The 21,728-nt window shown below is 52.1% G+C and overlaps 8 protein-coding genes across 8 annotated transcripts; 3 read left to right on the top strand and 5 right to left on the bottom strand.

Moving 5' to 3' along the window:
• Positions 1-507: 507 nt before the first annotated feature.
• On the bottom strand, positions 508-1,914 carry BO94DRAFT_569987 (SDR family NAD(P)-dependent oxidoreductase). Its single transcript, XM_025614769.1, has 4 exons — positions 1,507-1,914; positions 1,222-1,451; positions 1,046-1,147; positions 508-982 (listed from the first exon to the last, which is right to left on the bottom strand). The coding sequence occupies exons 1-4, from the start codon at positions 1,782-1,784 to the stop codon at positions 789-791; spliced, it is 804 nt and encodes a 267-aa protein (XP_025461943.1). The 5' UTR covers positions 1,785-1,914; the 3' UTR covers positions 508-788.
• Positions 1,915-3,251: 1,337 nt separating this feature from the next.
• Positions 3,252-5,787, bottom strand: BO94DRAFT_503673 (glycosyltransferase family 2 protein; the record flags this gene model as incomplete). Its single annotated transcript, XM_025609485.1, has 4 exons — positions 3,252-3,641; positions 3,700-3,891; positions 3,952-4,849; positions 4,925-5,787. The coding sequence occupies 4 exons, from the start codon at positions 5,785-5,787 to the stop codon at positions 3,309-3,311; spliced, it is 2,286 nt and encodes a 761-aa protein (XP_025461942.1). The 3' UTR covers positions 3,252-3,308.
• Positions 5,788-9,739: 3,952 nt separating this feature from the next.
• BO94DRAFT_540390 (class I SAM-dependent methyltransferase) lies at positions 9,740-10,897 on the bottom strand. The gene has a single exon (XM_025612909.1). The coding sequence runs from the start codon at positions 10,588-10,590 to the stop codon at positions 9,763-9,765; it is 828 nt and encodes a 275-aa protein (XP_025461941.1). The 5' UTR covers positions 10,591-10,897; the 3' UTR covers positions 9,740-9,762.
• Positions 10,898-11,052: 155 nt separating this feature from the next.
• Positions 11,053-11,434, top strand: BO94DRAFT_540389 (uncharacterized protein). Its single transcript, XM_025612908.1, has one exon. The coding sequence runs from the start codon at positions 11,167-11,169 to the stop codon at positions 11,320-11,322; it is 156 nt and encodes a 51-aa protein (XP_025461940.1). The 5' UTR covers positions 11,053-11,166; the 3' UTR covers positions 11,323-11,434.
• On the top strand, positions 11,271-13,069 carry BO94DRAFT_540388 (uncharacterized protein; the record flags this gene model as incomplete). Its single annotated transcript, XM_025612907.1, has 3 exons — positions 11,271-11,366; positions 11,432-11,747; positions 11,809-13,069. Coding segments are annotated over exons 2-3 (1,316 nt in total), but the record flags the coding sequence as incomplete, so codon positions are not given.
• Positions 13,070-13,301: 232 nt separating this feature from the next.
• Positions 13,302-15,040, bottom strand: BO94DRAFT_528063 (putative proline permease; the record flags this gene model as incomplete). Its single annotated transcript, XM_025610408.1, has 2 exons — positions 14,667-15,040; positions 13,302-14,613 (listed from the first exon to the last, which is right to left on the bottom strand). Exons 1-2 carry the CDS (start codon positions 15,017-15,019, stop codon positions 13,302-13,304), a joined length of 1,665 nt encoding a protein of 554 aa, XP_025461938.1. The 5' UTR covers positions 15,020-15,040.
• An 800-nt stretch (positions 15,041-15,840) lies between these two features.
• BO94DRAFT_540387 (SGNH hydrolase) lies at positions 15,841-17,064 on the top strand. The gene has a single exon (XM_025612906.1). The coding sequence runs from the start codon at positions 16,132-16,134 to the stop codon at positions 16,909-16,911; it is 780 nt and encodes a 259-aa protein (XP_025461937.1). The 5' UTR covers positions 15,841-16,131; the 3' UTR covers positions 16,912-17,064.
• Positions 17,065-19,022: 1,958 nt separating this feature from the next.
• Positions 19,023-19,575, bottom strand: BO94DRAFT_551216 (uncharacterized protein; the record flags this gene model as incomplete). The annotated part of the gene is made up of 3 exons (XM_025613534.1): positions 19,023-19,340; positions 19,425-19,491; positions 19,544-19,575. The coding sequence occupies 3 exons, from the start codon at positions 19,573-19,575 to the stop codon at positions 19,023-19,025; spliced, it is 417 nt and encodes a 138-aa protein (XP_025461936.1).
• Positions 19,576-21,728: the final 2,153 nt, after the last annotated feature.

Genomic DNA, 21,728 nt, shown 5'->3' with positions numbered 1-21,728 from the left:
CTGTGTGCTGATTGGCGCGGCGGGCCTGACCCCCCTCGGCTCGGTGGGATTCCGGTGCCTCCTTCTAGAAGTTCGTTGCAATTATCGCTTTTCATGACTGCCCCAAATGACTGATCATTAGCTCATGTTTATTTCCCCTCTAATCGGTCCGTCCTGATTCGATTGACCGGGAATCACTAGCTTTTATCTTTCAGGCACGGCGGGTGACCCCTCGTGGAGTTGTGAGAAAATGGGGAGGCTGCTGCCCCGGAGGCGAGGCTCCACCCGCTGCAGGCCATAACCCTCCTCCCCAGCCGGATATATCTCCTCCGGATTTAATGGGTTTTTTCGTGACTTTTTTTCAGTGTGATTTCTTGGCGGTTGTCAAGTTTCAACAAAATTTGGCGGAGGCCTGAGACATCCGAAGCAATGCCGATGCCGAGCAAACTTCGCTCCGGAGACAACATCTGCATTCGTCCCCCGGTCTGAGACACCGTACATTCCTCCATTCCACCAGACCACGGGGTTCGGAAGATGTCAAGCCAGCTGCAATCCAAGACGAGCACGTAGTGGCAACTTGGAAATTGAATGTGTAAATGAATTGCCATTCTGCCTAGCCCTTCCGGATAGTTCGTTCAATGTCATGGACTGCCAATTCGGGTAATCTCACCATCTACTCCATGTCTCAGCCCTATTCACGCCGATCGGCTGGTCTTGGATATTCTGCAGTTTCCTCGTCCTATCTGATGTCATCATTGTAGCCCACAAGAATCGTTATATCCAGATGTTCGCCGACATTCCCCCTCTCCTCAGCGTGCAGTATATCCCCCATCAACCGGAACCACCGCCCCCGTCATCCAGCTGGCATCCTCACTGGCCAACACCACCGCCACCCGGGCAATGTCATCGGGCAATCCAGGGCCATTGAACGGGTGTCGTCGTTGGAGATCCTCCGCCGCATGCATATAGGCCGTGGTCTCTTGATAGATGGCCGTTTGGGTGTCTACCATGATTCCGATCAGTTCTACCACACTTCATCATCCACGGATCACCCAGATGCACTTACAGCCCGGGCAAATTGCATTGGCATGGATGCGATCCCGCGCATAATCCAACGCCACCTGGCGAGTGAGATTACTGACGGCCCCTTTGGAGGCGCAGTAGGATGCTGTCCCGTCTCAGCATGATCATCCCCACGCAATGAAATAAAGGGAGTGGATGAGGGAACAGGAGCAGACATACGGTTCTCCGTCGCAGCCACGATTCCCAGAATCGAAGACAGGTTGATAATCCATCCCCGATCGCCCGACGGGTGCGGGTCCTGCTTCAGCATCTGCGTGATAGCGTACTTGCTGCCGAGAAAGACCGAGCGCGTGTTAATCCGCATCGTGGTGTCATATAGTTCGTTTGTTGTTTCGTGGATGCGAGCGGGGTGGCGGGATTCGAGGGAGACGCCGGCGTTGTTGACCATTCTACATAACATCTTCAGTCAGTCCAAAGCTGTGAGGTGGGTAAGGATGGGCATACATGTCTAAACGACCAAACTCCTTCGCAGTCCGCAGCACCGCGTTCTCCATCTGCGAGGCATCGCCTACATCAGTCTGGACGAAGAAGCTCTTCCCTCCGTGTTTGGTGATAGCGTCGTGGGTGGTGATGTCCAGCTCATTGGGAACAGGGGAGCGGGCTGTCGGGGTGATGTCTGCACATGCAACCTTGGCTCCTTCACGGGCATAGCGCAGGGCGATGGCTCGTCCGATGCCCGAGGAGGTGCCTGTTACAAGAGCAACTTTGTTGAGGAGGCGCATGGTGGGTGTTGATTGAGGGAGGGGAGGATTCGATGATGGGCGAGTGAGGGAAAGGGGCGGGGAAGATAGAAATACCACCCCTTTGGCACTCACTCCTCGTCTCGGGGACTGCTCACGGCATTCGTATTCCTGCAGCTGGTGAATGGTCAATGGCTGCATGGTGCGGGGTAACAGACAAAGAAGATGCAAGGACAGCTGTTGTGCATCCATGGCAGACCGCGGATCAAGTCCCGATTCCTATCCTCGGAGCAGATCCGATGCCAACGGATCAACTCTAGCAACAAATAGATTACCTCCAGATTGCAAGTCTAATCGCTCTGTTAGTGTGCTATAGGTGTCAAGCTGCAGTCTATATATTTAACCCGCATTTGCACTGCCAACACCATCGTAAACTCCTTCAGCCAAAATTCGCCCACACCCATCTTCGGCCTTTTACATGCACGTCGCATCTTTTCTTCCTAAATGATACATCCATAGGTGAGGAAGTTGGTGTCAGTCCACTAGGTCGAGTTTCTTGGTGGTTCCAGATGCGGGGGGAGGGGCCACTAGAAAGGAGAATACCTGGACTGACGGTCTGACACATGATGTCGACATTCTGGAATACTTGAGAAAGTTAGATGCCTATCTGGAAATAATGGGATGTGACTACCCTTGGCTATTCCCTTCCTGAGGAGGAGGTGGGGGCGGGGTTGGGGGTCGCTCAAAACAGGCAACATGCTGGCACGAGATTATGCCTGGAGAAGAATTTTGTCCACGGGAGAAAGAGAGAGAGAGATACAAAGACAAGACATGCTGACGTGGACTGCAATGCTGGTTTTACATCTTGGAGCCGGGTGATGGAGTCGCGGCAGAAGACAGTTCAGTTAAGAAGGTTCATGACAGTTGCTTATAAACAAAAGAGTGTGTTGTGGGTCACTCTAACAATATTATATAGCAGGTGCGCGATGTCCACTCGCTGAATGACTCCACCTTGGATCGATGCCTATCACCGGGTTTGTCACGAAGAAAAGTTTGGATTGGAACCCTTGGAAGCACGTCCGGCCCTTACCGGTCGATCCGCACGGACGGATAGCAGGTTCGTCACAAGACTTATGGTGTTTAGAGTCGGGCATGATTTGGAATTGAAGGCTTCCGCCGATGATTGGGGTGGCATTGCCGGCCGGAATGTCCGGGTGCAACCTGTCAGGAACCTTCAGGGGAAACATGAGCCCCCCCCAATACGTCATTACATGCCGGAGGGTTTATTGCTACTATCTGTGTATGTGTTGATAAAGGCAGGTCGGATCAGCAGGAATGAATGTACCTACCAGGACAGTCACAGCTACAGAATCGTATAATGTAGAAACAAGTCACAGCCACAACCACTACCACTATCAGCTATCCAGAATATATGTTGGGAAACTAATTAAACTTTTGTAACACATAGCTAGTAGAAGAACTCGCTAAAATCTAGTCTACAAACCATCTATCAATCCATGATCCACCAAACCTAAGCGAAAGTGGGACTGTATCCCGGATGAAACCTTATGTATAGGGCTCAATGACATCGTATTCACTTCCCTCCTCAATGTGGCTTTGATAGGACCACCTTGCCCGAGGCGTCCCCGACCCATGCACACTGCTCATCCGGCTGCTCGTCCGCCGGACACCTACTGATCGCACCGTCATACTTCGGCCCAGCCCAGTGGATCCAGCCGCCTGGCTCTGTGCGCTCTCCTCCAATTTCAACACCAGCCCCACTGCTTTGTGGTCTTCCGTCAGCTTGGGGCGTCGCCGGGCAAAGTATTTGGCATACTTGAACAGGGACCAGTAGTTGCTCCCCACGTTGATAAAGGCGATGATAATCTTGTACGGCATCTGTTTGGTCAGTTATAATGCTTGGTCCGCAGAAAGCAGTTCGGATTGCCCGGCTCACATAGTAAAATAATACGATCTTCCAGCTCACCCGCTCCTGTTTCCGTCGCAGGTGAACCTCATTGAAGATGATGGCGTTTGCCAGGTAGAGCGCCAACGTGGCCAGGAGGAGGACAGCGCAGAACCCCGGGCGCACAATCAAAGATATGGGAAGAACGAAGGGGGCAAAAATCGTGAGGATGGTCTCATACAGCTGATCTCCGCCGGTCCAGTTAGCAATTAGGCCCAGAAAAGGAACTTGGTGGAATCATACTTCCTGCAGGACGAAAATTTTCGCCCCAATCTCCCACTTGCCTAGCTTCCACGACTGCAGAATGTAGGCTAGGTTGTACCGCATGCCATTGACAATGAAAAAGTTCCACCGCATGAATCGTTGCTTGAAGACGGTCATCTCCCCAAATCCACCCCGGCTTCGCCCACTAGCAAAGAGGAACGAGGGTGGTGCGTGGGTCTCCACAAAGACCGAGCTGCACATTTGAATTCTGCCCCCCAGTCGTCGACAACTGTTCCCCAAGAACCAATCCTCGCTGATGGAGAAGCCAGGATGGTCTTGAAGGGTGTCCCGCAGGAACGCGCGTTCCCACAGAGAGATTGCCCCGTGAGGAAAGGTCGCGCTGCCGATTCGTCCTGCCAGTGTGCGCTGCAACCCGGCAAGTTTATACTCCAGATCCTGGGCTTGCTGACAGTACGTCCCTTTGGAACCATCCGCAGCGACAGCCTTGATCGTGTAGCCAATACAGCGGACCGAATCAGTCAGCCGGGAAATTACCACGGGAAAGTTTGGTGGCAGAATGCAGTCATCATCGATAAGGAGAACATAGCGAAAATGCTTGGTGGCGTAGGACCCAACAAATAGCGCAACGATTTTGGACCCGACTGGGCTCCAGATGTGGTTGACTCCATAAGGGCGGCAGATCTCCTCGGTGTTGTCGAGCGGAGTCAGAGAGTCGCCATTTGCGATCACATAGATGTGAGAAGGTGGGAAGATCTTCACCGCAGCTTCGAGGGTCTCGCCAATCACCGCGGCGGCTTTGAAACATGGAATGAGCAGCGCGGTGTCATGAACTGTCGGGCTGATGCGGCGACTCTGGTAGAACTCGGTATCCGGGGCATCGCGTTCAAACGTGGTCAGGAGAGGTGAAAAAGAGTAGCTAGAAGAGAAGGCGCACGCATGAGTCACGTCTCTTTCAGGGCTTCATTCAGGGTTTCGAGCCGAGAGGACCTACAAGACCACCAAGCAAATGACAATGGCCCAACCCCCCTGGAAGACGAACCTGTGACGCATCAACCAGTAGAGCCAGTAGACGGCGCCTTTCCACAGGGGCATGCCCACCAGCACAAAGTACACGAATGCCGCGTAGAGGGTGTATGCTCCGTATTCGATCACCAGCTGGACCCAATACCGGCGTTCGTGTTTGATGTTTACCAGAGTGGCTCGGTTATAAAGGGTCCCAAGGCTGCTAGCACGGGCTCGTTTCACCACCCGGCGAATCGACTGGCGAACAGGAGATGGGGCAAATTTGCTGGCATGGCCAACACCCTGTGTTTCATTGGTGGGAGGCGGTTGACCTCCCAAGGTGCTACTAGGGCCCGGGGTTTCGGGTTCAATGTCTTCAGTGCCAAGCGGATGAATACTCTGAGGTCCATGCCAGGACTCCTCCATCACCTGGTCCTCGATGACTGGGTAGATAATCCCCCTGCCTTCCTCCAGGGCTCGCGGCGAATAACTGGCTTGTCGTCGTCGAGCATCTCCTGGGTTTAATCCAGTGGCCGGCCAGCTGGGGTTAGACTGCCTCTTTTTGAGTATCGATATCTCCTCCACGGGGTTGGGGGCAATATGCTGTTCGTTCCAGCGTTCATGGGACGCCTGATTCCAGACCTGTTTGATAGACGCAGCTGCCAGAAGGGATTCAGGGATCACTATCTCCTCGGCGTGGGACCCTTCATCCGTAGGGAGCATACTGCCCGTGTGTGGCCAGGCGGGCAAGGTGTCATGAGGAGGGGACACGGGAGACCCCTGGCGTGATTCCAAGGAAGTGGCCGGCGACTCCCCCGAGCCAGCGTCCACGGCAGCAGGAGATCTGTGCATGTCGGGTAGCTACCCTGTTGTCACCTCTCCCATGCACTGTGACTGGGTATTTCGCCCTGATCAATATAAATCTTGCGAAGGACCAGCAGGTCGGAATGGTCCCGGACAGACGAGTCTCGTCTTATGTCGTTACACAAATCGAAGTCTGGATGTCCTCTATCAGAAGGCTCGTACGAGTCATGGCGTCTACACGATATGGCATGGCCATGCACGGCCGATTTCGTAGGCAACAAGCAACATCCTCACGACATCCAGCAGCCACCCGAGTCAGGGCCGTACATTAAGCATAGCTAGCTGGCTCTGAAGTATGCCAGACTCCTTGCGCACGGACTCTGAATCTGGAGCGTCTGTGTCAATGTTTCCTGCTTCTCATATCTACTCATCTGGTTTCGTTCAAAATTCAACCATGGCGCTTGGGAAGAGCTAGGCTCCTGATGCCACTTAAGGGTGTATCTGCAGTGAGATTTCAGGGTTGATTCGAGTAAGTCACAATCGGAAGACTAAATCGGCTGGCTGACTCGCCATTAACACAGACTGGAGTGTTCGAAGGCTGTGCGCCCATCTCCATTCACCACCCCACTTGCCTAACTCTCCAAATTCAAGGTTTACTCAGGACGCAAGATGGACCGAGGGTGCGGGAGGATTCCTCCTGCAGCCCGTACCTGGCGTAGCGGAATCCCCATAGTCGGCAAGGGGGAGGGAGATCGCGAATCCGAGACACTTGGTTTGTTGACGACTGCGACACAAACTCCGCCACTGACTCGTGTGCCAGGCACGATCGAATGCACTTAGGATGGGGATGGATGATGGTGATCTCCTAGAAAAATTCATCCCCACGTCGAGGATTGAAGCCGGTGGACGGATTATGATCCCGCTGACATTTCTCCGTACTGGGCCGCATACCAGGAACACTGATCTGGTATTTTGCTCTCGTCAATCCAAAGATGTGATTGTAGTTCTCCGCGGATCGTCTGCAGTTTTTATCCCTGGTAACACAAGCATTGTGCTCGCCACACCCGGGATGTGATTTCCGCCAATTGAAAGATGCAGTCGATGTCACCCCCAGCACAGCCATCATGTCACTCTTTGACCTTCTCCGTTTCCATGGCTCTAATCATCTATGTGGCCGGCTTTCTATTCCGGATTGGTCTCGAATCAAGGCAGCGATGCCTCCTTCAGTTGGTGGCTGTGTTCGGTATCTGTGAAATCAAGGTTGTGTAACAATCTTGGCAATAGAGCATGTCGATTAACCCGCCGATGTGAAGATGAAACGAATAGCAACGCTCTGTGGCGCGCTTCAGCCACACTGTTTACAGGAATTTGGCTTTTGCTGCGCAGGCCATGTCACACGACCGCCTGAGAAATATCGTCTACACCTCTCTGGCCATATATAGAGGGCAGAACTTGGTTATCTTGATGGACCTTGCTCCGGTTCCCTTTAGCTTGATCAAGAGCTTGTCAGATGGAAGGGAAGGTGACTAAAGTGATGCCGAATATTAGGACAATTCTAGAAAAAAATAAGCCAGGATAGAAAAAAAGATAATAACTATGATATTCATGAAGAGTACTAGCACAGAAAAAAAAGACGGAAAATGACCCAATCCGCAATGCGAGCCCTGGCGGCACAAATCAAGGAAGCCAACAAGGAGGAAAGAAATCCGGACGGATTCCAGGACCGGCCGAGACAAAATAAACAAACACCCCCGAGACCTCTGCGGGCCAATCAGCGGAGCCGGAAACATTACCCCGCCATCCTTGCATCTCCCTCGGGTTTCAATCCAGCTCCAATCTCTCGGGTCATGGATGGCTTGGACATGGCACCCATGATGTAGGCATGGCCCCTCTAGGCTTACAGTCGCCTGGGCCTTTGATATCTGGGCTTCATTCTTCGACAAAGCCTCCCATTCCCCGACGGGGGTGATGGGTCCAGCTGTCAGGCGTCAATTGAGTTCGACTTTCAACATCCTTTCACATCCCCACGACAGGTACCAATTACAAGGGCCGGTTAAATTATCCAGGATCTGGCTACGAATGAGGCGACTCACTGAGGTATTCAATCCGGTCCTAGGCATTTCTATCTCGAGAGAACCTGCAAGGTCATTCCCTGACAGAATCACAGAGGGCGTGACGTTCGACCATAGTCCTATATGTCCACGATTTATCTCGGTCGTCCAGTGTAACAAGCGGCCAATATGACAGCATACATGTGCTCCTGCGGACAGGTGTCATCCTACTCGGGATTTGAACGCAAGCAAGGAGAAGGCGGCGCGGGCCCGAGCCTTAATGATCATCATACCCGATGACTACGAGAAATCACTCTCCATCCTACCACCTCATGAGCATACTTAGCAGCCTTGGGATATGGAGGAAATTTTGATGATCACACCACAGTGGATGGTGGGATATCTAAGTCTTCTGCTATTGTGCTTTTGCTGTGGAGATCGCTTGACTCAATAAGCACGCTTTCCTCGGTATGCCCAAGACATAATTCAATGTTTGGAGGTCCAAGCACATGTCTTGGCCCATAAACAAAAGTCGTTATGGAAAGACTCGAAAATCATCCCCGAAGCAGCAACGCCAGCGTCGAAGAATGCGTTGCAATCGGACTCCAGGTGCCAGGTTGATCTGACTTATTCCTACGCAATGGAAGAGAAGCGAAACTCGAGAGAAGGGTTGGTGAACATGGAAATGATGCGATCATTGTTCTGCGCATGAACAGCTCCCATTATTCCAAACGCCTTATTTACTTAGCTTTCATTAACGGATTCTTTTGCTATCCCATACAATACGAGCAGATACGCAAGAGAACACGAGCGATTCAGTGGCCAATCCCTGCAATAAGAATAATAATACCTTGGGGGTGAAATTCATCCTATTGCTATATTAATGCAATCTAGACGGGCTCTGAAGAGATCGCATCTAATGGCCAGTAAGGTTCTTCGCATATCAGGGTGTTCAAGCAACCTATAGGTAGAAGGTAGGCCATATTAAAGGAGCATAGTCCATTACCATTCTATTGATACTGATATGTATCTGTAGTAGCCCTTGCCAATACAACTTCTCATATCTTTCAACTACGTGATTCGCAATCTAAGACACGAATAGATATTTGAACCATCCACTTTAATCCGACTCGAGTTCTCTACAAATCCCGCCCACTCCCGAAAAGGGATCAGCCAAGGGAACATCTGGTTGAAACTTCTACTCACAGTGGCCTTTGCCTTTGCCCGTGAGGCTTCCGCTTCCAATTTTTTTCGTTTCTCACTTTTCGCACGAGCGCTCAAGGACATCGGACACTCTTTCTCTCTCATGATTTGAGATGCTTTCTGGAAATCCGGACATATTTGGATATGTTGTTTCCGGCAACGCCTGTTAGGGGCCCGTGTGGGTGAAGGGTCAAGTAGAACGGTTGAAGAGTCGCGCCGCAAGAAATCCTTTTCTTGAAGGGATAGATAGAATACAGCAGTATCTTCTGGAGGCAAACAAAGCTGCAGAATCACTGAATACATATAGGATTATGGCGATGGCAGATTTAGAAGATCGCGACATGATGAAGGCACTCGGTGCTTATATGGTGATGGCTGACAAAGTGGTATTCGTGGGCGGTGCAGGTCAGGGGTCATAGGGCACGGTGATTATGCCTGTCCCTTGTTGCTAGAGGCATAGCTTTAAGTGTTGAGAGATTACCTTCGTGATGAATCTCCATAAGATTGATGACGTTCGTTGAGGTTGAGCTAACTCTGTAAGGACTGACTGAAGGCAGAAGACGAAAACAGCATGCCCACCCCCTTTCTTGATGCAACAGAAACTAGATAGCCTCGAGGTTTTATGGCATACGAATATTTTTACAGAATACGGAGGGTATTTTCTGCAGTGGGCTTCGTCAGTCACTATTGGATCCGACAACTCACGGTATTCTACAGAGTACTCGCAGGATATTTCCTAATGTGCACTCTACGATTCCTATTCCGCATCCTATTGCAAATCTTTATGGGCAACGGCCATGTACATCTTCGCCTCATCTATTAATACCCCCGAAAGACCCGCTTCCTCGGTAAATTTCTCCACAAACAATCTCTTCGCCTCGTCGCGAATAGCGGGACGCCCAAAGTTTCGGAACATCGGGCTCGAGACAGCCTTGTCGAAGGCCTCTCCCGCATCAGCGACCTTATAAACGCGATCCTGGAATGACTTTGTCAGGAAGAGCGTCTTAACAGCCAATCCCGCACTGGCGAGAAGATCCCCGAGAGACCGTTCATCCTGCACCCAGCTCTCATCCCACTGCAGTGACACGCCCAGATCATCACTGATGCGGCGTAGAATCCGACTGGGGACATGGACATCCTTGGCCGCGACATCTGTGACGAGTCTGCCACCTGGCTTCAACCATACCGCCCAGTTCTTGATCGCCTGAGCTGGATCTGGCAGCAATACCAGTGCAGCAGCACAAGTAATCAAATCGAACCCATCCGACCCCGGGGGGAGAATATCCAAACCAGTCAAGTGGGAAATGTCATGCTGAAGGAACGTGACTTCTGATCCGGCTTGATGGGCCTTTCGACGCGCGACGTCCAGCATGCCCGGGCTGATATCGATTCCGACGACGTGCCCGGATGTGCCGACCTTCTTCTCTGCGAGAAACGATACTAGGCCTGTACCGCAGGCGAGGTCAAGTACGCTTTCGCCGTCTTTTGGTTCGGCGGTGCGGATGTATGCTTCGGCCAGGGCACCATGGTGAGAGTTGTCGTAGTTTTCGCTGCGCTCATCGTAGATGGATTGAATGAGGGAGACTTGGGAGGCCATCTTGGATGCTGAGGTGGAAGGCAAATCGGTCGGCTGTCAGTCAGGTTGGTTAAGTAACTGGCCTATCTCCTATGTCCGGTAACTCCGTCGTTGTGATATCATCTCTTTTCCTCTTGCTGTCACTGAGCATGGTCAAGTAGTATCTCTCCCTCGCTTTTGCCCCGGAGCAGTTTACTTGTATCGTTGTCTCCCTTGGTCTGATTAATGAGCTTTAGGTTGTCCCCTTTGTATTATAAGCCATCCAAATTTGCCCCTCCCCCCCAGCCGATGGTAAATGCGCCACCTTGATGGTGGGCATGGAATCTGCTGTCTCATTCCTCAGCGTTGTGGGTGAAGGGCCGAGTCCCAGCAGATTTATGCTCGGATCCCTTCAATCCGAAGCCGTCTGACTAAGGTGCATAACTGCATATTGCATATCGGCTCGTTTTATTGTTCTTCATGTCTCCAATCTCAATGACGCGGCACTGCCAGTACATACGGCGTAGCTTCTCTGCATTGGTGTCCCAGCAGCCTTGCAATATCGAATGAGAGGGAGGCAGCCTAGCCTGGTAGCCATTCAGCTGAAGGTCAATATGGATGGCCCCCAATCTCCCAGAACGTGCCATGGACTTGTCTACAAGTGAACCAGAAACCAAACCTGAGGTACCAAACATTCTTATTCACTGGTTAGCCAGGTACCCCGAGCGACGTTTTTGTTACGTCGATCCTCCTACCTGGCAACATGCGTCCTGACTGTGCCACAAAGCTGACTGTGTGCCGGGCCGAGGTTTTTGAAGGCAAGGCTGTCACTCCAACAGACCGACCGCAAGAAGGTATAAATCTAACTGCTCACGCGTGTCAGCCCTCCCCATTCTCATCTTCGAGAGCCATCGTCAACATGTCAACTCACTGGCGTGGCTCATCGTCTCAAAATGGCCGTGGTAGAGCACACTACCTGCGTTCGAATGTCCGGCGCGGTGGCCTGGCCAGACGACCATCTCCGGCCCCTGAGCTACCTGATCCCCCTTCAGGAGACATCCTGTCTCACATCAAGCGCGAAGACTTGGTCGACAGTCACCCCTCCACGGACGACAGCAAGAGTCCCAAGATCACCGACTGCACCCTCCTCGCGTCCTACAACTGGCTGGATCGGAAGGGCCCTACCATCACTGTCCCAGGTAAGAACCGCCCAGCTTCCCATATCCATCGATGCCATAAACCTAACACATGTCAACACAGGCCTCCCACCCGCATGGACACCACTCCCTGAACCCATCAAGCTCCAACCCGACGCCGGTCAATACTATCGAGACCAAAACGCAGCCCGATACCCCAAACACCCTCTGCAACCGGCCGTAGAAGCCATTTTCAAAACCCACCCCACCTTCGACACCACCGACATCGACATCGTCGCCTGCGCCAGCACCCTGGGTAACCTCCTGTGCTTCATCCGCAAAGTGGACAAGAAATTCCGTATGATCGTCGAAACCGTCGGCACAACAGTCTTCTTCATCCGACGAGAGAACTCCCCCACACAGACCATCCCCGACGTGCGAGGCTACGGCCACACTTTTCCGGAGTCGTACACAATATGGGGACCGGCCGTGCAGGGCTCCGAATCCCACCAGCGGGCTCTCCGATACAATTTCTCGGGAATGACGTGTGTCGTTCGATTCGAAGGAGACGGATATCTTCCCGAATCACACTCTATTACTCCACCTGCAAATGGAGAGAAACCCAACAAACCTTCACCCCAAACCCAAACCCTCATATCCCTCCTCTCAGGCAGCACCATCACTCCCTACGAACCCGAAACCAGCGACACCTCCCTCCTAGGCATCCAAACCACCCCAGCCCCCACCACCCTGACGCCGCAATCCGACATCTTCGATCTCAAAACCCGCAGTTTCTACAAAAAAGACACTGACATCCTCTCCGAGGAAATAGCCCGACTCTGGGTCTCCCAAATCCCCAACTTCATCCTCGCATTCCACGAATACGGCAAGTTCACTGATATCCGAGTCATGGATATCCGAGATGAGATGCAGCAGTGGGAAGTAGAGGAGGAACAGTCCCTTCGCCAACTGGGTTCATTGCTCAGAATGTTGAGTAGATCTGCATTGGGACGGCCGGATGGACGATTCGAGATCGTGCATGAGGAGGGCGGCGAGGAGTTACAGTTGAGGGAGGTAGTGGAGGGAGTTGAGCGGGTGTTGCCGGCGAAACTTCAAGAGCGATGGGTCAATGGTTATGGGGATGATAGCCTGAGTGGTAATTGATTCCTGGGCTTCCAACGAGAGGTCTGGTAATCAGGCTCTCTCGAGCGACCACAATGATGATGAGTACTAGGATAATCAATGGGATTGGCACAGTGACGACCAAAGCGATAATGACGCCTTCAAGGATTTCACTGCATGTTCGGCATCGGACTGTGGGTATTGTGGACATTGTCCGTATTAATCTTGATCGCTCTTGGTTACTCAGGAGGCATGATTCGTAGATTGGTTAGGATTATTGATTAATTGAATTGATTATGATACTATCTCAGCATTCTCATAGTAATAGTTCTGACAGCAGCAGGGCACGTCTATATACCATCCTTTGCCGTTCCTCCAATACCTTTGAGCATAGTATGAATCACCAAATCAACACCAACACTCTTATTCAATCTATATTTACATCTCCCTCCAATAAGAAAAATAAAGACAAAGAAAGAAAGAAGGAAAAGGACATCACCACATCCTTTCCCACAACCGTCTTGTCCAATGCATCCCCGCCAACTCCATCCTCCTTCTCTCCAAGAATCCCCCACCCTCCCAGACCCGACACTCGGCATCAACCTCCGCTTTCCCAGAAAAGATATCCGCCTTGGCTGGATCAACCCACTTCGTCTTATGCCATACTTTCCAAAAGAGGAACATGACGACCCAGAACGCGATCCCAAAGTATGATGTAATGAAACCCTGTACACTGAAAGGGGAAAATACCGTGAATCCATTGAAGAGAGTGACAGTGGAGCCGATAATCAAGGCTAAGATAGCAGCGTAGGGCTGACAGGGTGATGCCCAAGGGAGAAAATTCTTTCGGTCGATCCCCTGGGCTTTTAGGGCACGGTACCAGGCTAGGAAGACACAGACCATGGCGGTGTAGGTTAGGATGAAGGCAGTGGTGGTGAGATCGACGAACCAGTAGAAGACGGTGATTGCGGAAGTGTCAGCGACTAGGAAGGTGATGCAGGAGAGGAGGGAGACGGTGATGACGCAGGAGATGGGGACGCCGGAGGCAGTGCATTTGAGGAGGAAGGACGGGGCTTGGTTGTGGCGGGCTAGGGAGTAGAGGGTTCGACTGGCGCTGTAGAGATAGGCGTTACCGCAGGACCAGCCGGCGAGGAGGATCAGGAAGTTGATGAAGCCTGGGAGGCCGTGGATGCCGAGGTTTTCGATGCCGATGACCCATGGGGAGGCGGCGGAACCGGCGACGGTGGCGGAGGGGTCGAGGGCGTCGAGAAGACGGGGGTCGGTGGGGGAGCAGATGATGCTTACGGCGAGGACGCCGATGACGTAGAAGCCGACGATGCGGTAGAAGGTCATTTTGACGACGCGGGGGATGGTGAAGCGGGGGTTTTCGATCTCGGCGGCGGCGAGGGCAGGGAGGTCAGGGCCGGCGACGGAGAAGGCGGCGTAGATGACGACGGAGAACCAGCCCAGGAAGCGGCCGGTGGTGCCGGTGGTGTAGTATTCGAACATGAGGCCGTGGGTCCAGTTGCGGAAGCCGTAGGTGTCGTGGTGGGGATTATCTCCAAGCATGGTGATGAAGGTGAGGAGGACGAGGCCGATGAGGAGAAGGATTTTGGTGGAGGCCATGATGAATTCGGTTTCGCCGTAGTATTTGACGGCGATGATGTTGAGGAGGAAGCAGACGATCATGGCCATGGCGACCCAGACGGCAGGGTTGATGGATGTGTTCCAGTATTGCATGACGGTGGCCACGGCGGCGTATTCGGTGCAGAGAAGCATGAGACCGCCGTAGAAGTATACCCAGCCCCTGGATGCGTTAGTGCTTGATATTTGGGGGGTGGGGGAATGGAGGCTGATTACATGGCGAATCCGAAAGCTGGGTCGATATAGCGTGCTGCGAGCTCGAAGATTGACCCTCGGATGGGTAGGTAGGCGCACATTTCTCCCACACAGAGGTTGGTGGGCCAGATGAACAGGATGCCATAGCAGAGATACCCCAGGAAGAGGGATAGAGGGCCTGCATCGCGCAGGTAGGAGCCAATTCCCACGAACAAGCCGGTTCCGATTGAACCCCCGATGGCCATCAGCTGGACATGGCGTGAAGAGAGACCACGTTTGGTCTGGGGAATTTCAAGGACCGTCCCGTCCTCGGTGGGAGGGGAACTGTCGTCCGAGAGCCTGGAGACACTGGCGATGGAGAGTGATTTGCCCATGGTTGACGTTGACAAGATGCGACAGGTGGAGGTGGAAGCCATCGTATATAAACTTCATCCGAGGAATGATTGCCAGACATTGATAGCAGTGGAGATGCTGCTCCGATGGACGTAGGGATGGTGCCAGTGAGCCATGTCTAGCAAGAGCATCCAGTGATGCTATCGGTGGAAGTCTTGCGATAAGAGAAGGCGGGTTATCAGATCGACGACGTTATCGCGATGTGGAGGCCGAAAAAGGGAGGAGATGGCGATGCCAATCGTGCCAAGGGATAAGCCAGGTGCCGTGGTCTGCATCGCCTATCAGAGATGCTTCATCGCAAGGTTCTGTCTCCCATTTCCAGAGAGTTGAACCTGGAAGGATTCTATCTCGAAGCAAATTGACGTTGTCTCAAGTCTGTGCACCAAGTGGGGGATCTTTAACCTGGGGTATTCCCGTAATCAAGATGGACCAGTTCTTGTGTTTTGCATTCTGCAACTCGGACGTGACATAAGCTTGGGTGGGTGTTTATTGGCATGGAGGTGAGCTTGGTGTTGCATCGGTTTGAGTTCTGCTAATTGAGAGGACCACTAGTTAGCATCTGGTTTAAGAGGCCACAGGATGCCTAAACATAGTCGGTCAAAAGCAAAGATTCATCTCCGATGCTGCTCCATTGTCAGACAAACTTAGCTTTCTTCAACATCTCGCCCGCCTTCTCCTCTCGGAACACTTTTGCGGTTCCCCTCACTTCGGGATTTGAATTCATCCCCATTTCCCAATGATCTCGGAATAGCGGAGCAAAGACACACCGACTTGTCTCTGGAATCACTAGTTGCGGACCCTTGGTCACGGTGATCAGACAAGTATTGGCTCTCATGTCCCACGCTGAGTCAAACCAGCACAAGTGAATGGCACCGGCTAAACTACCAAAGGAACAACGCAATACCGCGGGATCTCCTGTCGACAGCACTTCCAACAATGACTCCATCAATTCTCCCGTTGGTGGAATCACTATATCCCTTTCGAACATGCCAAGGAAATGGACCAGTGAACAAGTGGACAATATAAAGCGAGTGGTTGCACAGCAGGACTGAGGCCGAATCCCACCAACCAGACTCCAATCACCCCAATCACCATGAAGATCTCCCTGCTTTCCCTCTTCTCTGCTTCCATCTCCGCACTCCCCTCCCCTCATACCCAACAGAATACCATCCCTCCATTCTTCCTCCTAGCCGGCGACAGCACCACCGCCACCCAATCCAGCGGCGGCGGAGGCTGGGGCGATGGCTTCATCAACACGACGTTGCACTCCGGTGCCAAAGGGCTCAACTACGGACACGACGGGGCCACAACCGTCAGCTTCCGCGCCGGAGGAGACTGGGCTACCGTTCTCTCCAAAGTCAAAGAATACAAGACCGACTACCGGGCCTATGTGACCATCCAATTCGGACACAACGACCAGAAGCCCGCGAACAATATCTCCTTGACGGAATATACCAAGAACCTGGAGCAATTCGCAACGGATGTCAAGAATGCAGGAGGCACACCCATTCTGGTGACACCTCTGTCTCGACGCAACTACGATAACACCACTGGCACACCTACCGTGATTCAGGATCTGGCGGACCAGCGAGCAGCGACGATTGCGGCAGCGAACAATACGGACACGGCTTATATTGATTTGAACAAAGCGAGTACGGATTACTTGAATGCCATTGGGCCTGTTGATGCGTATACATATAACTTGACCCCGGATGATCATACACACTTGAACGTGGCGGGGAGTCAGGTATTTGGGGGATTGGTGGCGTCGTTGATTGATCAGGATTTCCCGGAGCTCAAGAACGATGACTATGTCGTGGTCAACCCAGCGTTGCTAACTGCGTTGGCGGCGGGGAAGTACTACTGGCCTTGAAGTACTACTGGCCTTGAGGATATAGTTGTACCACTTTATTCGATGGAATGGGAAGTTGAGCATCATTGCGGGGGGTCCGCTACATATATCCATCGCAGGTTGATACTAAAATGCGAACAATTATTTCAAAGTTACTGGCAAATACACCCTCACATTTCTATTCACAATATCAAAGGTCCCTAAAAATCCGATTTATCAAGTCCTGTCCTTCACACCCCATCAAAGACCCCAAATGCAAAGTCATGACATTACCTCTTCCCTCCATCACCTACCATCTCATCCACATCATCAGCTCCCATAATCCCGACATCCAAATCCCAAGAACTCAACTTCATACGTTTCCCTGCAAAAGACCACACAACCCACATCCTACGCATCATCAACAAGCACGTCAACCTAGATGCAGCTATAATTAATCACAACACCACCGTATATCATACATCTAAAGACAATCAACCCCTCTCAAGATACCGATCCCTCCTCCATTACTCTTCACTATCCTCAATCTAAACAACCCCAAGATTCTACTCTACCCATCTGCAATCCCCCACCACCACCACCCACAAAAAGCCATACAACTCAATCCCGTCCCCTAAAAGAAACCCACCTAAGTACCCATCTACCACCCTCTAATCAAGCATTGTCAAGTCCATTATATGATACATACACTAACTACATCCACTAATATACTCGGTCAAAATATCCATGGATGAACCAAATCATTAGTACTACTTAGATCTGCGCATTGACATATATTTACCGTACCTCCACCGGACAACATTATATAACCCACAAATCAAAATAAGTAAAGATAGATAGTAGTAGACGAAACATTCACATGCATGACAGCATCACATCCAATCATACCACTGTGCCAGCAAGCAAACAAACAAGCTTCGTCTGCCAGATGACCTGCCTGCCATGACTTGCACAGCGTGGCGGATCTGATCTAGAGTCATGGGGTAGGTAGGTAGGTAGATATTTGATGCATGTAGGTAATGCTTGTTCTTATTATTGCAGACTGCAAGATATATTGGCTGGAGTTGAGTACATCAAGAAGCGTTGATAAGGATGTTTGCTACTCCGTAGATTGGGGGGGTCCAAGTACTGTCTACCGCAAGGATACATAGTAGGTACTATCAGGTGGTGTGGTCAGGTTTCTATGCTGACGCATTCACCTGCCACATAGTATTAATTCATAAAACAAGCGGAATGGAAAAGGAACTCACTTGCGTACTCACGCATTCATCGACAAACTAAGACAAAAATAACTCCCCCGGTCATCTTAGACGCCAGGGGCCAAGAAAGGTAGGTAGGTAGCAAGAAACCCATGCAATTCCCTATCAAGCGCATGAGATAATAATAGCCCATAATAGCAGCCATATTATAGCCCTCGGTCGTCAGTCACAGTCGGCCTATCTCCGGGAATACCCTGATTGCATCCAGCCGGTACCATGCATACGGCGATACACACTTGGAGTGTTAGGGGTCATTTTCCTACTGATCCTGCATTAACCTACCACGGTTGGGTGATGAGGTCCCCTATCATCAGTGGAATGCTCCCAACATCCGGTGAGAATGATCGGTGTGGATGCAGGGACCACCGGGAGGCGTGTGCGTGGCCGGCCATGGAAATGACGGGCGGTCGTGGATATTCCTGCAACGCGTTCTGCACAGCGGCCCGTGGCACGGGAGGATAGCCATGGCGATGCCTAGTATGCCTAGTACACATTGGCGTACCTATCAGCAGCTGGCGGAGGAAATTATGGATCCTTGGGTAGTTATTAGTAGTTAGTAGGTGGTAGGTAGATAGGGAGGTATCACCACCTATTTTCCCTGCTATGTACCTGGGGGTATTTCACGGTCCCGCCACTTTGCACTACAATTACCCGCCGGACGTGCGACACCATACAGGATATGCACCTCTGCACATCCACACATAGCTTTGCCAGATTAATGTCACATTCATAGTTACCCACCCCTCCCCACCAGCAATGGCCGCGGTTCCGATAGCCGTCTATGCTGAATTTCCCTCACGGAATCGAGAGTTGACAGTCCGGTGCTTAGCGTGCAGGATCGTCAAGGCTCAGCCGCAGCAGCACTCCACTTGGTCATCCGCACCGGCCACGCTGGTTGGAGTCTGTAGATAAATTCACTTTATCCCTCGGAGTAACTGCGGCTGGCGTTACCACCACCATCCTGGACGGGGTTAGTCCAAACGAGGATGGCGCCAGCTGTTTGATTACTGATGCATGGTTGCATGGGCCTAATGTATGTCTTCTGTGCCGCGTAGCACCAGGAACGGTTGAATCAGAATCCTCTGGCGGGTCGATGGGGTGGTTGGATGACCACTGGCCCGACTGCAAGATGGCTGGTGGTGGTCGGGCGATGAAGAGGATTGGACCGCCTGGACAACGCCAGTGGGAACCCTGGATGCTGAGGTTACATATCATGCAACAACAATAAACAAGGTGAGTGCATACCTATCTCCAGATTGCAGAGACATAACATACTATCTCACTGGCCACTAGACCGTATGTGGTGATTAGAACGCAGGCTAGATAAGTGCTCAAGTCACCCCTAGGAAGATTTCGAAAAGAATCCCGAAAAGGATTATTAATTACCCACTTACCCAAGTCTAGGCCCCATGATGGTTATCGCCATGGGGTGACTCCATTGGATATAGACTAGGATGGGGCCTCCCGTGCAAATTGCAGGGTGGATCGAACGCCTAGCGGACAGGTGTAACACTTCAAATTGACGGCTCCGTCTGACTGGCGGGCGCCTTGTTAGCGGACGCACAGTGGGTCACCTCTGGGTGGAGTGGATATCCAGGATATCTGCAATCTGCAGTCCCACTGGACCTATCAGGGCCCTACTTCTCCATGGCTCGGTCTGGATGGAGAATGGCGTGCTACTTTGGAGGACAATGTCGCAGCCCGTAATTAGGGAGTTATATCCGGCCATCTGATAGCAAATCAGCCCTAGCGGCGTCCCGTGCTCCCATGTAACAGCACCACCCTCCTAGGCTCCTAGCTAAGGAGATGAAGGGCCACTGGGATCCGGAATTGAACCAGGGCGCATTGAATATCCCTCACCATCATTTGCATCCCTGGCCCGGAGCAGCATCCGGGACTCATCGCAGAGCGGAAGCTGATGAGAAAGAACCCCGATGGGTACGGACTGGATGTCTCGGCGGGTTGCTTACAGCCCTATCCGAGGATTTATTACCTTTGTTACGAGGACGACGGCCCGTGCAGAAGGAATCTTGCCCATGATGCCATCTTGCATATCCGCGCGAGAAGAGGCCTGTATTCCACGATCGCCATGCACACACGCCCTCGGAGATTTTTCTTTGAAGCTGCCCGTTACTCGTGTCGCGCAGGATCGACAATGCGATTGTCCCATGCTTCGTATGGATGGCTGTCCGCGCCGGATGGCTGATGACACTGCAGTACACCATACCGGATCATAGTGGTCCGTGGCACCCGTTGCTGGATCCCTGCTTAGGTTCGGTCGCCAAGCTGGTTCGGATCACTAGGTGGATGCTGTAGGCGTCTGCCATCTGTACAACATGTCCTATCGACGCGTCTCAGATCGTCGATTAGCCACTAAGTATGTCGAGGGATACCATATCCGGAGAGGTGGGCTGGGTCCATGGAACAAACACAATGTGACTAGATTCGTCTCCTCTGGGGGATATCCAGGGGATTCTTGTTTCCGGCTCCCAGACCAGACAGACCATCCATAATCCATCCCCACTGGGCCATCGGGCCAGCCGGACTCACTGGGGGCGCTAAGGAGCCACTGGAAGGAGATCTTCCGCGACGGGACCCCAGCCTGGTTAGGTTCGGATAGAGCGGGTTGACAGCCGTACTAACGCATCGTCCCTCGGTAGCCTGGACGGCGGATCGAAGGCTGCGGCAACGCCAGCCAGATCATTGGTATTATTGTCGCCGTTGGTACCTTGTGAGGAAGTAATGCTAGCGTCTTAGCAGTTTGTTTGGGGTTCAACACTCAACAGTACTACCTCGTCCCGATCGTAGCTCTGCGTGTAGAATGTACGATGTAGAGACCAGGTCTTGTCTACCCACCCGGTCAATACCAATATACCAATATACCAATAATACCACCGGCGCACCACATGACGCCAGGCTAAATGGCGCTTGGGCTGCAGGTGGCCTGAGGTGTCGAGGGTCTGTGAGCATCCACGGGGGCCGTGCCACACACTGCCTGGGGGGAGTTTTTACTCCCTCCCTACGTGTCCGGCCACTGATGACTCTCCATCGCGCGCTTCAGTTTGCCTCTGTTGAGTGTCGTGGTCATCCGCTGCGCCATGGCTTTGTTGCTATTTTCGGTTTTAGAGAGCTTGATACCCCGTGCTAGGTCAATGCATAGAAGCGATCCTCAGCAAACACCTCCCCATATCGTGTCTGCAATCCTCCAACGTCATAACGTGGGATGTTGCGACTCCCATTCAGCCAATCGGTCCTCTCAACGCTAACGTCGGCAGCAAAAGACGGCGGCTAATCCTGGGTAAAATGGGGGTCCTCGTGCAGCTTACCATGCAACACCACTTCCCAATAGAGGGTGCTGGGCCCCATCCCGGCTTCCAAGTAGGCCAGTCACGCCGTGAGAAAACAATAGATCACCTTTCCCTTCCGCCAATGCTGTTGTGTTTGGGAAATGGTTGGCGGCACTGTATATAGGACAGTCTTGGACAATCCTCACTGGGCAGATCATCGTGTCAGCACGGGCCATTTACAGAGATAAACGATTATTGCAGTCTAATCATCCAATGTAAGTAGGCAGAAATC

Source organism: Aspergillus sclerotioniger (genome assembly GCF_003184525.1).
Source record: "Aspergillus sclerotioniger CBS 115572 chromosome Unknown BO94scaffold_47, whole genome shotgun sequence".
Taxonomy (NCBI): Eukaryota; Fungi; Ascomycota; class Eurotiomycetes; order Eurotiales; family Aspergillaceae; genus Aspergillus; species Aspergillus sclerotioniger.
Note: the sequence above shows the minus strand (reverse complement) of the source record. Positions and strands in the feature narration are given on the sequence as shown.

Bases quoted from the DNA above. Each gene is read 5' to 3' on its own strand.
- BO94DRAFT_569987 (XM_025614769.1), bottom strand. From the start codon at position 1,784: ATGCGCCTCCTCAACAAAGTTGCTCTTGTAACAGGCACCTCCTCGGGC. The intron at 1,452-1,506 runs GTATGCCCATCC...GATGTTATGTAG, and splicing joins GAGTTTGGTCGTTTAGACAT to AATGGTCAACAACGCCGGCG. The intron at 1,148-1,221 runs GTATGTCTGCTC...GAGACGGGACAG, and splicing joins CGTGGCTGCGACGGAGAACC to CATCCTACTGCGCCTCCAAA.
- BO94DRAFT_540390 (XM_025612909.1), bottom strand. From the start codon at position 10,590: ATGGCCTCCCAAGTCTCCCTCATTCAATCCATCTACGATGAGCGCAGC.
- BO94DRAFT_540389 (XM_025612908.1), top strand. From the start codon at position 11,167: ATGGCCCCCAATCTCCCAGAACGTGCCATGGACTTGTCTACAAGTGAA.
- BO94DRAFT_540387 (XM_025612906.1), top strand. From the start codon at position 16,132: ATGAAGATCTCCCTGCTTTCCCTCTTCTCTGCTTCCATCTCCGCACTC.